Source organism: Brienomyrus brachyistius, chromosome 1, assembly GCF_023856365.1.
Source record: "Brienomyrus brachyistius isolate T26 chromosome 1, BBRACH_0.4, whole genome shotgun sequence".
Lineage (NCBI taxonomy): Eukaryota > Metazoa > Chordata > Actinopteri > Osteoglossiformes > Mormyridae > Brienomyrus > Brienomyrus brachyistius.
The window spans coordinates 13,124,582-13,140,968 of record NC_064533.1 but is presented as its reverse complement, the minus strand read 5'-3'; the positions used below and the strand labels follow the sequence as shown (position 1 = coordinate 13,140,968).

At 46.1% G+C, this 16,387-nt stretch overlaps 1 protein-coding gene across 1 annotated transcript in view; it reads left to right on the top strand.

Moving 5' to 3' along the window:
• LOC125745170 (otogelin-like protein) overlaps nt 1–16,387 on the top strand; it is a 42,338-nt gene that overhangs the window by 3,746 nt on the left and 22,205 nt on the right. Inside the window, 22 exon segments of the mRNA XM_049017730.1 lie at nt 335–413; nt 801–893; nt 2,807–2,961; nt 3,260–3,381; nt 3,872–4,022; nt 4,024–4,078; nt 4,850–4,974; nt 5,153–5,259; nt 5,957–6,063; nt 6,415–6,540; nt 6,976–7,084; nt 8,281–8,327; nt 8,442–8,587; nt 9,749–9,881; nt 10,512–10,689; nt 11,731–11,855; nt 12,171–12,380; nt 12,722–12,887; nt 13,055–13,129; nt 13,897–13,940; nt 14,404–14,575; nt 15,721–15,828. Of these exon segments, the coding sequence (XP_048873687.1) occupies nt 335–413; nt 801–893; nt 2,807–2,961; nt 3,260–3,381; nt 3,872–4,022; nt 4,024–4,078; nt 4,850–4,974; nt 5,153–5,259; nt 5,957–6,063; nt 6,415–6,540; nt 6,976–7,084; nt 8,281–8,327; nt 8,442–8,587; nt 9,749–9,881; nt 10,512–10,689; nt 11,731–11,855; nt 12,171–12,380; nt 12,722–12,887; nt 13,055–13,129; nt 13,897–13,940; nt 14,404–14,575; nt 15,721–15,828 (2,633 nt within the window).

Below are 16,387 nucleotides of genomic sequence, written 5' to 3'. Positions count from 1 at the left end.
CCTGATATATCTAGCAGCACCCCAGGGTGTTCCAGACAGAAACGCAATTTAATCTGAACTACGCAATTGTCCCTCCCGCCCCCCAAAAATTTTTTTCATTGCCTCTCCTCCGTACCTCCAGCACTCCTCTAGAAATAATTAAAAAAATCAACCACTGCTTAATACCTTCTATTCATCCATCCATTTGGCTCATACTGCTGACCGAGTCCATTTAACTTCATCAGCATCCTTAATTACCCGTGTACAACATAAACCGGCAGTAAGGTGTTTATTGAAAGCTGAGGAGTGTTTTCACTGTTAATCTGATAGCGGAAACCCTCTCTGCATACTGTAGACCATCAATCCTGTGCTTCCTGAATCCGCCTTGCCAAGAAGCATCCTGCATAACTTCACTGCCCACCATGCCGCCGCAGGTAAACCTTCCAGATCTTAATATTAGTACTGAATGGTGACATTTTATTTACCCAGAGACATGCTTCCTCCTTGCCCCCCCCCCCCCCCACCCCCCGCCTCGATGCGACCTCTTTAGGACGGGTGAAAAGTGTCCCAGTAGCGATTCTCTGATTTTTCTGGTTCCGGATACAACGGGGATGGAGTTCATGCGTCTGGAACGTTCTGGGGCAACTACGTCTCCTAAGCTACCTTGTGGCCTCTGGGGCCGGAGCGGGACTGGCGTCAAAATGGGCGCCGGAGTTATGCGGGGTTCTCATGGAAGCGGAGACATAGCGTCTCTTTGTCGCCGTGGACACCGCCGCCGGACTCGTATGTCTCAGGTTGTGACCGGCTGTCTCCCCTTTCAGAGTCCTGTAGCTGCCTTAATGGAGGCTGGTGCAAGGAAGGTGGTCTGTGTGACTGCGCCCAGTTCCAGGCCTCCGGCGAGCGCTGTCAGATCAGTGAGTGCACCGCTTTCCCGACCCCTCACAATGGGCGCCCCCCTGGGATTTGCCCGGCCAGTGCAGAGCATTGCCTGCTTTGTTATCCTATCCCTTACTCCTGCTGCATTAACCAGTCCCACTGTGACCACAGGCCTTTTAAATCAGCACCGTCTGGGAATGAATATATTGTTTTTATAATAAAAATAATAACAATAACAACATTCTTATCAGCAACAACAATAAGAAGAATTTCGTTGTTGCTGTTTGGTCATAGTATTTATTAAGCTAACCAGTTGCAACTCATACTTGCTGTATACTCATACTTGCAGACATCTGCATGTCTGTATAGCTACTATGTACCTGAAGCAACTTCACACTTTATTAGTAGACTTAGTTGATTCTCACTAATTTTACACTTGAGGATACTTTGGTAATACGGCCATCTCACTGAAACTTATTTGCAATTTGATTACAATTTAGATTGCATTGTGATGGTTCACATTCTGATCATTTTGTGGATTCAGCTGCATTCCTAAAGATTTAGGAATTAGTTTTCTAATCTAGGACTGAAATGATCAGAAATGAAATGTATGAACAGATCTATAGTGCATGCTGCACGAACAGACTGGCTGTTATTTAGCCCCTGTGTCCATAACATTACTGAGAATTCATGTCACGTTGGCCTCCCCTACCTCTTCTTACTCCCATCAACCTCCCAGTTGCGAGTGGGCAGCAGCTCAGTGACTGGAAAGCAGCCCCGCTCTCCGTGGGTATCCTGTCTAGATTGTTTGTAATCTCCCCTTGGAACAATCGCACTCTTTCTCCACAAAGCGCTGTCTCCGTTAAACAGAAGACCTCCCCTTTTGTCAATGTGTGTTTTTGGCGTAAAGGTACGAACTGAGTGAGTCAGGTGGGTTCTTGCTGACAAAGGCCGCTTTTAGCTTGCTGTCGCTGCCGTGTCGTCCTGCCCAGTTGTTATCCAGGGTGACGGCAAAAAATCAGGTTGTTTTTAAAATACCTTTAAATGTTTGATGTCTGGATCAGACCAAACTTTGGTAAAAGGGCTTTCAGTGACAGATTTCTGGAGTTTCTCATAGAGTTGCCACCTGTCTCATATTTAATGGGATTTAATTTTGGTATCTGGACCGAAATACAATTTAATTGCCCTGATTCCCCTGCCTGTAAATCAGAGGACTGCATCCCTTATTTCTACAGATTGAAAGTGGCAACCCTGCTTACACATGTAACTGATTTGATGCGAGTTAGTAGTATGTTAGTAGGAGTTAGTAGCTGAGCTTTAGTAGATTCCAGACTCCAAAGGGTGATTCATGCTAGTCACGCTTGGCCAGAGGTTTTCTCCTCCATTCTCTCCTTTGTACCTGACATACACAAGTGCCCCTTCACTTTATACAATCTTCAGGGATCTGTTCAATGACAGTGTGTCCTAATTACTCAAGTCCCTTATCTGCCTTATTATTGACTGACAAAATCGGAGGGTATCGAATTTTAGTCCATTCCAGAGTGCTGGGAAGTAATTATTAAAGTCTTGTTCTTTATCTTTAAATGTCTAATAGAAGTATCCCAAATTAACAATCCAATAGCTAACATTTTTAATTCAGCGCTTTGGTTTTATTAGGTTTAAGGGAAACCTTGTTCATGGCAACAAAAGCACTTCTGTTTGAATTTTCCTGACCAGCGGGTTGGCGTTGGCGATAATTAATCTTTAGATCTACACTCCGATTAACGTGTAATTCCTTGTCCTTTGAAAAGCTTCTACTCTAGTTAAAACAGCAAATTGTACACAGTAAGGGGGCAAATACTGGTATTTGGTAAAACTGACTTGTGACTGTTTTGGGAAATAATGTCGTGTTAAATTAAATAAAGTGTGCTATGACTCCGTGTTGATTAATGTGCTTCCTGTTTGTATCCAGTCGCCAACATGGGTCAGGACAGAGATGGGATCTGTCGGTCTTGGGGACAGCACCACTTTGAGACATTTGATGGTATCTACTACTATTTCCCGGGAAAGTGTTCTTACATCCTGGCCAAAGACTGCCACAGCACAGAGCCACAGTACACGGTCTGGGTAGGTCAGAGAGCCTTTGACCCCCAGTCTGCTGGTGATCCTTTGTGTCTCACGGCTCTCCATTCGAATGTTTCTTTGGAGTTACTTTTCTGAAAGCTGATCACTTTCCTTAATATTGAGATCTGAACCAACAAATTGCTATTTGATTGCTTCTGGATGCTCGTTATCTGTTGATATTGATACCCTCTTCTGAGAGATGCTGATTTTACCAGCCGGTCTGTCATGGCTTCTATGAACGGTCCTGTTCTGGGCTCCCAGTTTTAATCCACAGTAATATCTCACTCTCACAACCCTGCAGGTGCACAACGAGCGGGACTGTGAAGGGCCGATGTACACCTGCGCACGCTCCCTCAGCCTCTACTTCCCCAATGAGGAGGAGATCCTAATTGCTGAGTACCAGGTCCACAAAGGGGGTGTCAGGTGACTGTGGGGAACCCGCCGGGCTGGGGGAGGGGGAGGGGGATGGGGGAGGGAAGGCGTTAGCACTTTTGGAGATGAGCATGTGGAGATTTGGGAACTTGAAGTGAGTTGGCATGTAAGGATGATTTTATGCAACTGGATATTTTACTGGAGCATGAACCACAGAATCGGGGGGGGGGGGGGGCAAACTCATAAGGCTTTAGACCTGAACTATTTTCTTCTTTTTTTTCAACAGAAGGTTATAGAATTTTTCAAAAGCAAGCAGACAAGTGCAATAATGCATAATGTGCTCTATGTACTGGTGCAAACCCAGAACAACTGAATTCTGGTTTATGTCCTTGATTATATGCTTAGAGTAATATCTTGCTGTTGGTCATTAGACGTAATGACTCACTTAATGGTTGACTATATCTAATGATTTTCTTGCGATTTGTGAGCAGAAAGGGCAAGATATTTACATGTGACGTCCTGCCACGTTCCCATTGGCCAGACTGACTTTACCACAGACCATCCACAACGTGTTCATCGAGAGGCTGGCCGACTACATCCTGGTGAAGAGCACGTTCGGCCTCTCCTTGGCCTGGGACGGGGGCTCTGGCGTCTACATCAAAATGACGGAAGAGCACAAAGGCCGGCCTTGTTGGACTCTGCGGGAACTACAATGATGACGGATCGGATGACCTCACCACCAGCTACGGTATGCCCAGTGAGACCCCGACGGCACTTATTCAGTCAGTCGTCGCCGGATTCAGCCCGGTGCTGCGTCCGGGGGCTGCTGCTCCCCACCAGGATACGGAATTGTTACGGTCCCTCTTTTGACCCGCCTTTGTGGTGCTGTGAAGAATAGGTCAGCCCAACTCCTGAAACCTGGCACCATGCTGACAGACACCCTACATGCTAATTGGGCCTGATGTCTTCTGGGTTAAATAAGTGTACGTTTGGCTATAACTTGGGAATACAAAGATGTATCTTACTCAGTGCATATCGCAAGGATCCCTCCAAATGTCCCCTCATGGCTCAGATTTCCTTAGCCACACTTTCCGATCCGCCAACTGTATTCGTACACCATTCCTGGAAACAAAGAGCCTCGTCTTTGGCTCGCAAAATTTTGCACCCATTGACCGAAAGGGATGCATTTCAGGTGACTCACGAGTTTGGGTTTAGTAGTTGGAGCTCGGTGGTGAAATCGTACCTCAGTCTCCACACCGAAAGTAGAGTCAAATATTACATCTGCTGCATTTTCCAGACTAATGGGAGATGTTTGGACACGGCAGGAGCCTCAGAAGCGTTTTGAATGTGGGGGGGACACACTGGCATAAAAAAAAATATTTTATGTTAAATGTGGGGAGGTCCAAACAAATGATTATGAAATATGAGGGGAACACATCCCGCTCATATTTAATGGCGGCGATGCCCATGGGACACGGTGACTCTCACTTTGCCCCTGTCACTCCCCCGTCCCCCGCAGGAGTGAAGACCGAGGACCCGGCGGACTTTGGCAACAGCTGGCATGTAGACCTTCCTCACCAGGCACCCTGCGAACCCGTGGAGGATGATTTCTCCGGGCCCTGCAAATCTGAGTCTGATATGGAGGTAGGTCACCGCCAGACCGTGTGGTCATATTTAATGAAAATGCTTTGGCTCTAAGCGCGTGTTAATAACCTGCGGTGAGTAAGCAGCCGGGTGGGCAGGAGTGTTTATGGTTACGGTGATGAGTGAAGCGAGAAGAGTCACTTTATCGGAGGCTGATCCTGCGTTCGCTTGGCCGCAGGACGCCGTGGAGAAGTGCAGCGCTCTCCTCTTCTTCCCCTTCCTCTCCTGCCATGAGAACATCGACCCCAACCCTTTCGTGGCCAGCTGCGTCTCCGACCTGTGTGTGTGAGTCGCAGGATCTCAAGCCTCCTCTGCACCCCACCCCCACACACCCCTCAACACTATAATTGAAGCAGTCCCCCCCCCCCCAGGACCTGGCAGTTCACCTGGGAGTCTTTCAATTGAGGGGATTATATTTATTGTGGAAAAATAATTAAATGGAGTTTGGGCTGCTTTAAAGGTAAGAGCCGGAGTGAGGGACTCTAATTTGTTGATGACTGAGGTGCTTTCAAGCATGTAATGTCAGAAGCAGAGGGGGGCCAATGTTGAATATTTTAGACACTGTACATTTTTGTTGCTTATTAGTGCATCATGCTGAAATTTTCCTGAGATTAGTAAGTAGACTGTTCTATAAATGGATATCAGACAACTTAAAAATGGGTCACTCTCACTGTCTCTTTTCATGGAGACTATATTGTGCATAATTAAGACATACAGAAATTATACATAATTTTCTAGTAAAACAAAGTAGCTAAAACCAAATTGTTTTGTTAGTTAAATTAAAAATAATGTTTCAGTTTCAATTCAGTTTCATTTTTCTGAAGTCCTTTTCACTATGTAGTTGCCCCAAAGAATTTTGTGTACAGAAATACGAACACTCACAGCGCGCTGCAAGCAGAAAACTGATTTAATAATATACTGGGGGAATCCCAGAGCTCCCAGTTTATTGCCTGTCAGTGTAAAGGTGCCCTCTTGTGCACAGGTCTGATGAAGAGGAAACGTTCTGTCGGACCCTGGTGGAGTACACCAGGGCCTGCTCGCACGTGGGCTACCCCGTGAGAGAGTGGAGGGACAGCTTCCCTGCCTGTGGTGAGTGGTCAGGAGGCACTATTCGCTTCAGGAAGAGGTGTCACGGTGAAAGTCACTATTAATGTTCGATGGATGCCTCTGGAAATCACCTGGTGGAAGTCAAAGTTTGGACACCGCGATGTGATCGGACACTATCACTCTCCTTTGGAGGCTGCTTGGCGTGTCCAAACTTTTAACTAGTATTGACTTACCTGGCGAGACAACACAACAGCAGAGCTCCTTGTGGAAATGAAATGGGCCCTTGAATTTTCATATCTAACGACCACGCTTGCCTTCCCACGATGCCCTGTTTGTACTTGCTAGGCTCTCATTAAGTCAGAGGGGCGCTGATGTCGTTTTGGGTCTTTCCAGCTGACCGCTGCGAGGACAGCTTTGTCCACAGGGACTGCATCAGCTGCTGTCCCCCCACCTGCACCTTCGAGAAGGAGTGTCTCGGCACCAACCTGCACTGCTTGGATGGCTGCTACTGCCCCGATGGTACAACCCCCCCCCCCACCTGTTTTAGCCTGTGTTTAGCTTCTCCTTAAATACAGCACTCTGGAATTTTAAGCGCTTATCTCAAAGTGTCATATGTCCACGTATGAGGAATATTTCAAAGATCACCTGCAGTGATTTAGTCTAACGACAGATCTAATTTAAATGATAAGAATTTGAGCGGTATAAAAAGCCATTTTGGCACCACAGGGACTGGCACCATAGGGTTACTTAACTCAAGCTCATTGTCTTATAGTTAAACGGTAATACCTTCTTAATGCACAGGCACCCTCATCACCATCCCGATGAGTCATTCTTAGAGTGCTTTAAACGTGACCTGTCCTTTTCCTCTCTGAACGGGTCAGTAGTGCGGGGGACGGTCTGTGCTGATAATGGGACTGAGACAGTGAGACTGAGACTTTCTGTGTGTCGTTGTAGGGATGATTCTGCAAAATGGCACTTGCATTGCTGTGTCCCAGTGCCCCTGTGTGTATCACGGCCACGCCTTCCCCCAAGGCCACGTACTGGAGCAGGGCTGCAGTTCCTGGTGAGTCCCCCCCCGCCCCCCCCCACCGCCAACGATCTATGATCTCATACTTAGACTCAACTGTATTATTGCATATTACGTAGGTGTGTGAGAAGAATAGAGGAATAGCTCATCCCATGTCAGGGCAGTCACAAGAATTAAAAATCACACTAAACCAGCATACAGTGATGATACTAATCCAGTGGCAATGCTGCCCTACAAAGGCAAAACACAGTAACTACAACGACACTGAAACTGAGAAAAGGCTGTTTTCTTCAAATTTGAGCATTTGCTGTTACAAGGTAAAGGTGACTCGATTTTAGTCAAAGCCTATAATATTAAAAGCCTAATATATATATAAAATATAAAATTGAGTTGAATGCAATGGTTTATAATAAAGACTCACTGTTTATCGACGCACATAAAAACCCGGCACGGCTTCAGCAGTTTGTTGACTCAAGGTGCAGAACCTTATGTAGTTGCTTTTATTACTATTGTTTGATTATTATTATTATCCATCCATCCATTTTTCTGACCACTTATCCTTCTGGGTCACAGGGAGTCCAGAGCCTCGTGCCCATAGCTCTGGACGCCCTGTGACCCAGAAGGATATGCGGAACAACCCCGGACGGGGAGCTAGCTCATCACAGGGCACACTCACTCACCATTCACTCACATGGGCAATTTAGTAACTCCAGTTATCCTCAGCATGTCTTTGAACTGTGGGGGGAAACCGGAGTACCCGGAGGAAACCCCACGACGACATGGGGAGAACATGCAGACATGTAACCCAGGTGGAGACTCAAACCTGGGTCCTACGGTGCTAACCACTGCACCACCATGACGCCCCTCGTTATCATTGTTATTATGTACAGTATTATTACTGTTCCGACTTACCTACAAATTTGACTTGAAGACAGACTTGGGGAATGGATTTCATTCGTAACCTGGGGATTGTGGGAGAAACCCCACGAATGCATGGACATAGAGATGTGCTCTGGGCATTGAAAGTTCACAGGGACACTGTTAAACTGGTACACGTTCATTAATGGTTAATCAATTGGGAGAGTCAATCGTTTGACAACAAAATAAATCTGATGAGATTAAAGTTGCTGGCACTATGCAGAAACGCCCTGTGGGCTCCAGTTTACCGAAGGCTTTGTTTCCATGGCCCGTTGAATGCTTACGAAGAGCCATCTGTTTGTGATGTGTTCCAGTGTCTGCATGGGAGGTGTGTGGAACTGCACAGAGGGCAACTGCTCAGGTAACACCGCCTTTGTCAGTCTGTAACAAACCTTTATTTAATTGCCACTGTGGAGATAAGTCGTTTCTGCCTGAATGGCTTCATCTTCATGTCGCTTTCTCAACTGGCTTGCAGCGGAGTGCTCCATCATGGGCAACTCGCACATCACCTCATTCGACGGGCGGATCTTCACACACCTGGGCACCTGCCAGTACGTGCTGGCGAAAAGCCGGGCAAGCACCCGCTTCATGGTGACCCTGCAGAACGTGCCCTGCGGTGAGGTAACACACGCTCCGAGGCTTCCACACCACCATCCATGACCTGCTCCATTTATACCTCCATCCATGGTCATCTGCATCTCCATCAACTTTCATGGTCTCCTCCATCTATACCACCATCCATGGCCTTCTACTTCACCATCACCTTTCATGATCTTCTCCATCTCCACCTCCAGCCTCTTTATGAATTCCACTATTCAAAGCCATCTCCATTTATTACTCCGTGTTACAGCTTCTTCAGCTACACCCCCATCCATGGTCTCTTCCATAAACAACACCATCTCCTCAAACAGCAAAGAGACTTTAACGTATTACTACATCTACTCAATCAGTACAGGAAATTTTAGAAACTATAACTCACGAACAAACAGACTGAGGAGCAGCTTTTTCCCGAGAGCAGTGGCCTCCATCACACCCCTTCCCACTACAGAACACTGACCATTAATCACTTCCACATCTCTGTACTGCTGCTGATACGTACTTAGTTACTTTAAATCACATTGACTTGTAAATCCCTATAATCTGTAAATAATTTTTTCCTCCAGCACACTGTAGACTGCACTAGGGTATATATATTTTTTATATTGTATTTTACTAATAGCTATCTCAGGTTTATTTATATTAATACCATGTCTACGAGACTGTATTTTATATTAATGTGGTACATTAATGTATACATCTTTGCTGCAGAGCCGTGAGCCAGCAAACAAATTTTGTTGTATTTCTGATACAATGACAATAAAGTCTCTTATCTCTATAGCTTAACAATAACAATATTATAGTAATGCTTTTCCGTAATTAATTTAATTTGTTTTGCGTAGTATTAACAGTGTTAGTAGAGATTATTTTCTGATTCATTTGAAAGAGTATGAATGATGTGCAGTGACTGCTATCCCGCAGCAATCTGTCGCCCTGAGTGTTTTTAACCTGGGCAGTTGTGTAATGGTCTTTAATCAGCGCTTAATTGTGGAGCGTTCTGTGTGAAGTGGGGTTTGTGAGACAGCATTGATCTCTGACACAGCCACGTGAGAGGGCCTATGTTAGAGGCCGCGAGACGTGACTGAGGCGGCAATGAGGCTGTACCATTAAAGGGGGGGACTGTGAGAGCTGCCTGCTTTTCCAACCCAACCCCCAACCCCCTTCCCCCACCTGCACCCCCCGCAGAGGCAGGAGCACCCCTGCATCCACTCGATGACACTGGTGGTGGATGAGGACGTCAGCCGGCAGGTGACCCTCACCAGGGAAGGAGAGGTCTTCATCGGGGTCAACCAGGCGACCGGCCTGCCCTACTCCGACGGTGAGACCATGGGCTGTTTCCATGGGCCTCTCTATCTTCTTAGACGCTGTTTTTCTGGTTGTGCTTGCAATCAGTGCTCTTTGTTGGCTTTTACCGTGGACGGCCAGACCGGCGGGGCCACTCAGACCTGTCCCCGGGTGACTTTTGGAGCATCGAGGATCGTGATGAACCGTTATGAAAAGATGGCTAGGAAAATTTAATGCCAAACCATATGACTTTTATTAATAAAAGCCTGATTTCTATCCATGTCTTTTTTTAAGCAAAAAATATGATCTGAAATCTACCAATCCACTGTATTTTATGCCTAAAAATATTGTTGCGTCATCAGAAGCATTCCCAACAGACACAAGGCAAGAATGTGTGTAGTGAGCTGGGCAGGTAAAAAAAGGAGGGGTTTTTCAAAAGCAAACAAAGAAGTTTACATGATTTATTGGCTCCCACCCCTGGTTGACATGCATTCCACAGTCCATGGTTTTTACAGTCTATCACAGATTACTTCTCTCACAGGATCATTTCATGTCTGTGCTCTAAATCTGCAGGTTCTGCTGGTAGCACAGAAATGTTCTGCTGCTTGAGCAGACTCCTGTCTCTCATCTGTCCCGGCTCTCTCCTCTCTCGGCTGTCCCGCAGACACGGTGGAGGTTCGCCAGCTGACGTCCCTCTTCGTACAGCTGCACACTGTCTTCGGCTTGCGCGTGCAGTTTGATGGGCGCGGCGGGCGCCTGTACATGCTGCTGGACAACAGCTGGAAGGGCTTCACCGTGGGCTTGTGTGGCACCTTCAACGGGAACCTGCGCGATGACTTCCTGTGAGCCCCAAGCGCTGCCCCGCCACACCCACATCTACCTGCCTGGGGAACATCAGACTGTAATGTTTCTGAGATGATCGCATGATGAAAGCTTGGATTTCAGATTCTTTATCGGCCATATGCCACAGCTGCATCACAACGCTTATTAGCTGGGCGTTACCTGAGCTGTTTCTCAATATATGTACTTGACCGTACTTGTGTTCTCGTCTTCCATTGTCTAAGACCAGTTTCAATTCTAAGAACAGAAATACAAAATATGGTAAAAATCCCTTTGTGTCATTTTTGCCCCACCCCAAATATCAATGGGCTGCATCCTCGCCAAACGAGAACAATCCCATGATTCATTGCATCCCAAGTTCATTATTGAGAGGCAAGCTAGCATGAATGCTCTTGCCAAGACCAAAAGTAAGATCTCTGCATTCTTGATATTGAGAAACACTCTTGGTTACAAAGAGCTAAACATGACAGTACAAAACAATATGGATAGTGTAAAACAATACAGGATTGTGCAGAACAATACAGATGGTGAATAACAATACAATAAAGTACAGAACAATACAGTAAGTGTAAAAAAACAATGCAAAACAATACCGAACTAGATTTTTTGTGGTCAGTGGCAGATAAAGTACAGTAACAGATCTATAAAGTGGGTGTCTCAGATATGACTGCTACAGTGCATGCAGCATTTATGGCATGCTGGCATTCTATGGGTTGTCCCACAGGAATGTAACGTGAGACATGCATATACATTGTGAGATATTGTAGTTAAAATGTCTCACCACATAGGGTTTTATTAAGCTTGCGTGGTTGACGGTACCCCTCACATTTCAGGAGTATCTTCGACAAGTTAGGCCTGCTTCTCTACCCGAGTCATTATCTCTGTCACTAGTGATACTTAGTTATCTGGGCTTGGCTGAGATGCCTTTACAGGGTTTCTCCTGGTTTAACCTTCGTTTTGGCTCCAGTGTCATTTAGTACCAGTACCGTCTGTCTCACAGTATGACCATGAGATGCGATGATGCTGGCTGTGTTTCCTCACAGGTCCCCGTCGGGCATGATCGAGGGCACACCCCAACTCCACGCCAACGCCTGGAAGGTCTCCTCAGCATGCAGCAGCCCTGTCAATGTGCCCATTATTGACCCCTGTGACCTGAACCAGGAGAATGGTACTGCTCATTACGTCTCATCAGCTCTTTATCTGCCCCCTGAGATACACAGAAGAAGGGTTATTGAGAAGTGTAGTTGCAGTTATTTGAGGTCAAAATATTGTGTAGACTGTTATGACTCCTCCAGCCCTGCAGGGGGAGTAGGAGTTAGACACAGATTGTGCAACCTAAGCTTCCCCTGCAAGACTGAAGGGCTCATAATGTATAAATCATAGTATAAATCAGTAATATATAGTAAAGATTCATTTTCAGCTCATTTGAAGTGCAGAAGCTCGAACGGCATGTAAAATATGGCCGTGTGTTGCACTCCTGCAGGGTTTTACGCCTCGCTGTGCGTTGTGCTCACAGAAGAGATCTTTGCTCCCTGCCATGAATATGTCAGCCCCAGCGTATACTATCAGCAGTGCCGCTTCCAGGCGTGCCTCTGTGGCGGTAGCTGCATGTGCACGGCCCTGGCACACTACGCCTACGTCTGCGCCAAGCACCAGGTGGTCATTAACTTCCGGGCCCACGTGTCCGAGTGCGGTGAGTGATGGGGGTTGGGGCTTTGGGGCTGAGGAACCACCTCATAAATAACAGTCATCAGTTCTTATTGTGCTGGATGAATTAATTGTTGTCATACAACATGCTTAAATTTGTCATAGTAGCATTGTCTAAATCACCTAATATGTCTCAGTCCACGGGATTCTGTTTTGTGAACATTTCTTTGGACTTTTTTGGAGTTTTGGAAATTTAACAAACGTTCTTCTTTGGGTTACATGAAGACTGGGTGAGCTTTCGTGAGACTGGTGGTCTCATCTGAAAAACAAGAAATGGACTGAGTGGGGTTTCGAAACTTGCCCTTCATTTGTGCCCTGCCTGCACAGGTGTGGTGTGTCTGGGTGGAATGATGTACCACTCATGCACCTCCACCTGCGGGAGGACTTGCCAATCACTGTCCAGCGGGGAGCTGTGCAGTAACGACTGCGCCGAAGGCTGCGGCTGCAGTGAAAACACCTACTATGACGACGTGCGCCAGCGCTGCGTCCTTGCGTAAGCACATCTCTGCCCAGCCTCTTCAGGAAACTCACAACATCACAGGGTGCTTCTGTAGTCATTCACCTTCTCTTTGAGTTTTGATTGGTTCTTTAGCAAACATATCATGTTGATGACCCAAGGTGATGAGACTGCTAGTGTTCTGGGGTCTCTTGTACCCACAGGTCTCACTGTCACTGCTACTTCATGGGATCTGTCTTCCAGCCTGGCGAGGTGTCCTTCAGTGCCTCAGGTCCCTGGTGAGCCTTGTTACATGCATGTTACCTGTAGTGATGTAGTCAGAACTCCCTAAACTGAGACCAAGTCATTAACAAGACCGGAGTGTATCAAGACCGAGACAAGACCAAGACCAAGGCAGGGCGAGACTGATACAAGAACAAGACCAGGGCAGGGCTAGACCAAGTCAAGACCAGAAACAGACTAATGTTTGAGTCTACATAACACAATACACTATAAAATGTGGAGCATAGACACCATCTTGGGGCTAGGCTGTGTGGCCTAAAATTTGCGTTTGTAATATAATTTAGAGGTTTGTTCTTAAAATTTCAATATATATATGCTTCTGTACAAATTTTACATTTTTACAAATAGGTTCCACCTTATTGGTTGCATTTGGACTTTGAAGCAGGACATTTTACACCCAGTCACAGAACTGTGTTAACGAATAGATGAATATTAAGATGAATATTAAGCTATTGTGATAAATATTGAGGCATTTTGATGAGTGGTCTTGAAATAAAACCTCGAGTCCTCCATGTCTGAGACCCAGACGAGACCAAGACCAGTCTAGAGTACTGCAACACTAGTTACATGCATGTTACGTGTGGTCCTTGGTGCCACATTTTGCTATTATCAAACTGAAGTTTGAGGATTGCAAGACTGTCAGGATAAACATACTGTATATCAGTATGACTTTTAATATAGCTGACACAGGTCGATCTTTAGTGTAACTGGTTCATCTGCCACTAGATGGCTCCCGTATGAGTGTTTCCCCTGTGCTTTACAGCCTCTGCAGGAATGGACGTATGGAATGTGTACCAGAGGAACGAGGTGAGCCTTTTCTTCATTTCACAGGCAAAAATGAGTGTGTTCTGCATTCTACAAACCTTTAACAGGTGGCTGCAGGTTAAACCCTTGCCATACTTGACGGCCTGATAATTGCTGGTTTTAAACACATGCTTGTTTATTATGGAGCGGAAACAAGAGTCACCCCAAAACTCATTGACTGAATTCAGTATGAACTGTCTTCAGTCTGTTCTGCCGATAGTTTAAACCTGTTGGGCTGCAGTGTCCTTTGCTGTTCTCTTCCAAGTGATTCGCTTACCCGGTGCTATAACCTTCCTTTTAAGCAAGCATGTGGTTGTGGAAGCATTCATTTCTGGCTTTAAAATGAATGTTAAAGTTTGGCATTGTGGCATCGCGAGACTGCGTGTATCCCTTTGTGGTTCAGCATGCACTGTTCGGGTGCTTGCAAAGTGGTTCAGTAATAAGCATGAGCCCATGTGTTCATCAGAACCCGAGCCTAGAGACTGCCCCCCAGGGAAGGTTTACTACAGTTGCCGGGAGCCGCAGACAGCCCAGTCCCGCCTGGGTTTAGCCTGTGAGGTCACATGCCGGAACCTGATGATCAATCTCACCTGCTCGCCCATGACGCCCTGCATCCCCGGCTGCGGCTGCCCTGCGGGGTAGGTGGATCACTGTGACTAATGGGACTCACTGTGGAACTGTGGGTAAATGCTTTTCATTTGAACTTACAATCAAGCAATTCCCTTGCCTGCCTTTAGGGGGAGTGCTTACAATTTCCATTTGAAGTGAAGGGAAAGCTGCTGAAAAGATGAACGTTATTGCTGGCTAGATAATTTTAAAAGCAGAGCTTCGGTGTAGTGCAAAAAGTCTACTGAATCTTGATGTGGGCAGGAATTTTTATCTTGATGTGCAGGGGAACTGTTATAGCCCCTCCTATGGGTGTTTATCGGCACATTTTACCAGATCTCCAGCTGTGTCTGGCGTACCCTTCAAACCTGGATGAGAACGGACTGGAGGTTCTGAAATATAAAATAAGTATCTGTTGATTAGAGGAGGATGCAGAGGTCAGACACAGCAAGCCTTTCCACTAACAGGCGGATTGCTTTTGTTTTTTCACATACACAGACATTCACCACACACACATAGCCACAAACACACACACCACACAGACACACAACACAGACATACAACACACACACACACTGTGCTATATAAAGAGGCCTGCTCGTTAGGGTCAGTGATTATTTGCTGCGTACTGAATATTATTTATTACTTTTAAAAAGTACCAAAAAGCAAAATACCAAACGGTGAACAGTTGAACTCATGGTAAACTTGTTTGAGAAATGGTCCGAGGGTGTCAGTCGAATGGCTCACCATGTGCTCGGCCCCCAAGCTGCATTCTCAACTGTGTGTGTGAGTGTGTGTCTGTCTGTGTGAAAAAGGAGAGCAATACATCCATCCATCCATTTTCCAAACCGCTTATCATACTGGGTCGTGGGGGAGAGCAATACAGTATATGTGAAAATAAGTATTCCAATGTAACTGTACTTGTCTTTGAGCAAATGTTCATTTCATTCTTTTTATTTGTAACTTCCTGCAACAATGCATTACAATTATGAACTTCTATTTAAAAGCCCTGCCAGAGTGCTAATCCTGTTTTTTTTTTTTTAACTGGATTAGAACTCAAAAAGCATTTTATTTGATTATTTGGGCAATCATTAGCCAGACAAGCTAACTCAGCTCAGGACACTCATTTCCTGTAATCATTTGCATCTCATGATTAAAAATTTTCCCTTCCCAAAAGGCTAGTGAGACATAATGGAGAATGCTACTACCCAGAGAGCTGTCCGTGCGCCTGGCTGGGGTTGGAGTATCTGCCCGGGGAAGTGGTGTCCACACCATGCTCCAAATGGTATGCATGACTCTGCCAGCTTTGGTAGGTGTGATGATCAGGCTGACGATTCTGCTCCGCTCCCCCTCGGTAATATACAATGTCCTGGAGTGCCTCTCAAAATTCAGCACCGAGAAGGTGACAGGAGGTCGTGGGGAATATTGCCACTAAATGGAATGTGCATTGGATGCCACCTTAAAACATGGTGGTAGCCAATTGATCCAGAGCAGCGTTTCCAAATCCGGTCCACGGGGACCTACAGCTGGTCCACGTTTTTGCTCCCTCCCAGATCCCCAAAAATGTGGACTGTCTGTGGGTCCCTGAGGACTGGGTTGGGAACCGCTGCTCTAGAGATTATGCTTCCTCACTCCTCGCAGAAGGGATTAAATGTCACCCCTCCATTAGAAGCCAGTATTTTTATGCTTAACCCGTTTTTTTTTAGCCTTAATGTTTTCCCATGTCGCTGATTCCGAATAGGACCTTGATGCTCAGCTCAAAAAACCGCAGCAAGGTCCTCGCCTGCACCTCCGCTGACTCCGAACATGCCATGTGATACCCCTGTTCTGTTGCCTCTTCTCTT